Raw genomic sequence first — 5,142 nt, 5'->3', positions numbered from 1 at the left:
TCACCATTTGAAATGGAATAGTCTACATTCAAAGGAAAAAAAAAAGAATAGCCTAGGCGATAAGAACACCGTTATACTTGTTGCCATTTATGAAGGCTTTTACGCGCGCACGTCTATATTAAGCCGGGCATGGGTCAAGTGCACGAATACAAATGCAACAGATCAGCGAGGCTACCCCAAATGAACCGCGCAATTTTTAAAAAATCCATTAGAGGAAATCAAATCAAGCCACACAAGTTTTTTGCAGCATATCTCGCGGTAATATGGAACATATAGCCAGCCTCCTGTGTCTAATAATATGCCTATAAGCACAATATAAGAGAATATAAGAGTTTAAAGATGAATTAGCATGAACTCAAGCATGATCGTTTTTCCATTGCAACGACTTTCTAGTGATATTGTAACCTGCATATGGGTTGGCTAATCGTAGAAATAAAATGTTATATATCTATATGATGTTATATAAACCAAGATTATATCATTATGAAGGAAAACGTTGGAGTTTAACATTTCTCTAATAGTCTTTAATATATAAAAATATAGTCCATATATTGAAGAAGTCCAAAAGTATTTACCAATAACCTACCTTGTCAGTACACCTTCCAGTTCTTCTTTATTATTCTGCAAAAATAAAATATGTGTCAGACATTTGTAACAGTGGAGTAGGTATGAATAAAGAAATAATTAGGGTCTGACCTGGTACGACTTCCAGAATATCTCTATTCTCTCTGCGTCAAATGTTAAATCTTCAAGGCATGAACTGTGATAACATAAGTAACACATTGTACAAAGATAAACACTTTTTATGAAAAAAAGATCAATCAATCAACACAGAAGAAGCAACTTTCAACCAGATCAGTAAAACCGGATGCAGTCACAATGATTAACCTTTTTTTTTTTTAAATTCCGGGGGAACTAAACAAGGAACAAAGAAAGTTACAATGCTACTTTAACACATTATTCCACTCCCTTTGTTAAATACTGTGCAAACCCATTGAAGTTACCACTATGTCTTTGAGTCAAAATGGATGAATTTTTTTTTTTAAAAAATCCCATTTTGGACAGGTATCTGGCGCATCGGTCTGCATATCATACAAAACCCTTTCCCCAACCGCGGATGTTTACCAAGCGCCAAAGTATGCAATTTAAACGTACAGGCCTAAACCATGCTCTCAATCATTAAAAAATGAGCATCTTCAAGCTCTTGCGGCTTTTTCCGATTAGGATTGTTGCCTAATTGATTTCCAAAATTTCCACTGTCTTCCTAGAGCAGATCCCTTTATGAAAAGCATTATTATTCCTTTATTAGATTAGAAACGTCTTGTTTGATTAAACATTCAAATACAACTATTCATAGCAACATTTTTAATAAAGCAACTTATTGAAATACAATTATATCTACGCTTTCTGACAAAGGTAAGCAACAAGAAGACCTTGCTTGAAACGAGTAAAATAGTACAGCCTACACCTTGACTCTTCTAATACCTTATTGTCGATTTGTCTGCGTTTTGTTTGACCATTTCAAGTACGCAAGTGGCTGCAGCGGCGTGACACCGTTTTAAAAGAACCCGGTCAATGTTCTCCAGACCAGGATCCGCTGTAATCAGAGAAAACCACGTTAAAACCTGGCAGATAAAAACTGCGCCGATTCTGCGCAGACCGACACGCAGCGACGCGCATATGCGCACGTAGAACAAAACATACATGTACACATTTAATGTAGCCTACCATTACTTATTGGGACACGCACTTAAAAACAAATGGAATAAGTAGTAATCGCCATTTCAATGGCCATCTGAGCATATATACGGAACAATTATAAAGATAACAGAATGTGTATGTTTTGTTGTCACTGTAGGTTAGGCTACTGGCATGTCTGGTCCGCCACATACAACGGATGTCTAACGAATGGGGGGACAATGTGTTAAGAATTGATTTCCTTTTTCCCATCATGACACACACACACACACACACACACACACACACACACACACACACACACACACACACACACACACACACACAGGGCATGGTGAGGACCCACCACGTTATCCCATATGCTAATTGTGACATTTACATATCAGCGTGTGTCCATTGTTGAGCTTAACGCGTAAGCATAGGCTGCAGAACGCACCGTGGCGTGCTGCACATCTACCCGTGTCTAAAAGTGGACATTGTAGGAGGTGGGTGCAACGAGCTGCTTTCACAGTAGCATAGACTGACCGACAGACAGACAGAGTTGCTACTCGCAGCTTAGCCTAGCCTTATTACAGCCGTACTTCAACCTCTCACAGAACCGCGAATAACACAAGACGCAAACGGATCCCGTCACCACACATTTGAGATCGGGTGTGAAGTAGTCTCTTGCGACGTATTAAAACGGAAGGCAATGGCTGCAGCATTGAGCGATCTGTGCTCTTAGTGTTCGACGTAGCATTCACAGGCTAGCAGAAAAAAAAACACCGGAAGTAGCGGTGGGAAGCAGCGCAGACAAAAGACGCTCGGCTCGCCGTACCTAGAACCCCGGGATCCGCATGGGCGGAGAGCAGGCTGCGGAACGTAACGTCTGTCAGCACCGTGAAGCTCCTCAGGTCGAAGAGAGACGGGTCTGCTGCAGACTGCAGTCCTTTCTGGACCGACTCTGATAGCTCCATCTTGCGTGAATGGAGTCGAGAGTAAAATCACGTGGAAGATCAGCTGATCTGTGTGTGTGTGTGTGTGTGTGTGTGTGTGTGTGTGTGTGTGTGTGTGTGTGTGTGTGTGTGTGTGTGTGTGTGTGTGTGTGTGTGTGTGTGTGAGAGAGAGAGAGAGAGAGAGAGTGAGCTGCAGAATAAAGCAAGGCGATGCCTGCCCTCGATTGGGAGTTGAGAATGCTCAAATGGACGATAATCGATGTGGATTGCAAAGTAGCTGCCAAATGCGATAGGATTGTTCCTCTGCATTTAAGCATAGCCGCCGTGTCCCACCTCAACTGCATTTACGATAACACCACATACCTAATAAAGTTGCTTACTTTATTGTGGGCATATAATCGATGAGGGTTATAGATTGTAGGCTATTGGTTTATTGTCATATGGACCATTCGGCTATAGATATAGGTCAGTGACACACACAAATTAATTAAACAATTATTGGTCCTAACAATAAATGATAATACCCGAACTTAGAGTTGGGTATCGATCCATAATAAAGACTAGGTTATAGCCGACTTCTGATATCGTTTCTGCTTTCATGTTGATAAACTGCTGTCAGCCGTAATTGATAATAACTAGACGGCAGGCGATAGAATACACTGTCTACACAACTCGCTCACATACAAGGTACAATCTTTTATGTGTAGGTTCTATCCAGGCTGTATCCAAAATCAAACGTAGCCTACAAAATGCACTTCATATCAGGGGGTTATCCTAGTATCAGTTTATTATATGCAACCTAACGATATAGGCAGTGATGAACTAGGCTTTATTCAGACCAATGTATTTTTTATTTGGTTTATGCCGAGTGTTAGAATACATTCTTTAACGCAAACATCCTCTTTCTTCTGTTTCTGTTTTATGCTCAAATGTTTATAACCTACTAGTGAACCGAGTCTTTTATCTGTCAATCTATTTGTTAATATCTTTGTCCTTGACTCTGAATCCGTCTTTTGTTCAAAGTCCACCCAGCCTGTTGGCTTGTAAGTGCAATGTGCGTCTCAAATCTGATCACCAGGCATCCGTTTGTGTTTTTGGTACGGTTGGTGAGCTCCTGCAAACTCGCGTGGTCCCTGTGAAATCATCTTGCACTTTATCAAGCAGATCTCACACTGGAATTTAGTTTGAATCTGCACAAACTCTGAAGATAATGTATTATTTTTCGGCAGATTAAATGTTTCTTACATGTCAGAAGATTTCATTGAAAACAAGTAGGCTATGTTGTTATTGTTGCTTTTGATGCTGCTGCTTCAAGTTATCAACCAGTCTTTAATAGAACAGTGCCCAGGGTGTAGGACTAAATGAGACCGTTTATCATGGAGATCATCCGATATTTGAATAAATGTTTTCGGTTAACAAATAATACTAAATCATATTGGCCATTAGAGTAGGCTACGCTCATAACTCTTGAAATGGTAAAAACACTTAATATCAATCAGAGGTTATTAAGGGCAAAATATAACACAACATCAGACGTACCGAATGTCTATTCGAATATAAATATTTAGGCTGATCATAAAATGCAATTCTTGAGAATAAGGTCAACTCATTCAGGACGGTTGTTTTATTTATCACATGTATGAACTGGTGTACAAAAAAAAAGATTTCTGAATTTATGCGCACACCTGTTGATCCTTAAACCGATTACCATTTTTAATTCATGAATGAGACTAAACGATCGGCCTATAACCAAAAGCCGAGTAGTTTACGCTCAGATGGAAAAATCCACGCAACCTGTCAGTTAAACGAAGAACATCAGTGCTATTTTGACCCTGTCAATTGTCGTTTGTTGGATGCTGCCATGTCTATACTCACCAAGCTCGCTGAAAAGGTTTTCCTTGCGTTTTAATTTCACCATAAGCCACGTGGTCTGTAGCACCGCTGCGGTGACGCTCTTGGTGATGACGATGCTTATGATTTTTTTTACCTTTGTATTACATGCCCGTGTAAGAGTAAGTGGATGGTGTCCCATAGGCACTAAGTAGCCTATACGTTGTTTCCATATAACATGAACCGCTTAACAGCCACGTTAGCAGCACCAGACGAGCACCAAGAGGTTACAATGCATCACAGTGTTCCTAATTCGGAAAACTTGTTTAAACACACCATTCATAGCCCCTGTAGGTTTAACTAAGTGCCCAACACACTACAGATGATGCTCTGCACGTGCTACAATGTTTTTTCCAGTGGAGACCGGAGACCGGATGAAGTGTAAAATGTTCAACCAAACGTCAGTGGCCGATTCCTGCCTGTTTGTGTCGCCCAGGCCGACTGTTGGGTTGTTTTGTTCCTTCCTTCTTTTTCATGCTTGCCACTCTTCCCGCGAGCAGCAGGGTGTGCGACCTCCCCCTTCATCATATCCTCATGGCAGGACGTCTGCACAGCAGCACCTACAGGCCGAGCAGACTGCATGGGCCGTGATGAGGCGTCCAGTGCGTGTTCATGGATC

General features: G+C 41.1%; 1 protein-coding gene across 1 annotated transcript in view; it reads right to left on the bottom strand.

The window, feature by feature from the left end:
* The window catches only part of commd3 (COMM domain containing 3), a 4,068-nt gene extending 1,400 nt beyond the window's left edge, over window positions 1-2,668 (bottom strand). The window contains exons 1-4 of the mRNA XM_079754964.1: window positions 2,516-2,668; window positions 1,486-1,597; window positions 697-760; window positions 587-621 (exon numbers count right to left, since the gene is read on the bottom strand). Coding sequence (XP_079611090.1) covers window positions 587-621; window positions 697-760; window positions 1,486-1,597; window positions 2,516-2,654 — 350 coding nt within the window. The 5' untranslated portion in view covers window positions 2,655-2,668. The remainder of the gene's footprint in view (window positions 1-586; window positions 622-696; window positions 761-1,485; window positions 1,598-2,515) is intronic.
* Between the last annotated feature and the right edge of the window lie 2,474 nt (window positions 2,669-5,142).

Source organism: Pollachius pollachius, assembly GCF_949987615.1.
Source record: "Pollachius pollachius genome assembly, chromosome: 17".
Lineage (NCBI taxonomy): Eukaryota > Metazoa > Chordata > Actinopteri > Gadiformes > Gadidae > Pollachius > Pollachius pollachius.
This window is presented reverse-complemented; position numbering and strand designations above follow the sequence as displayed.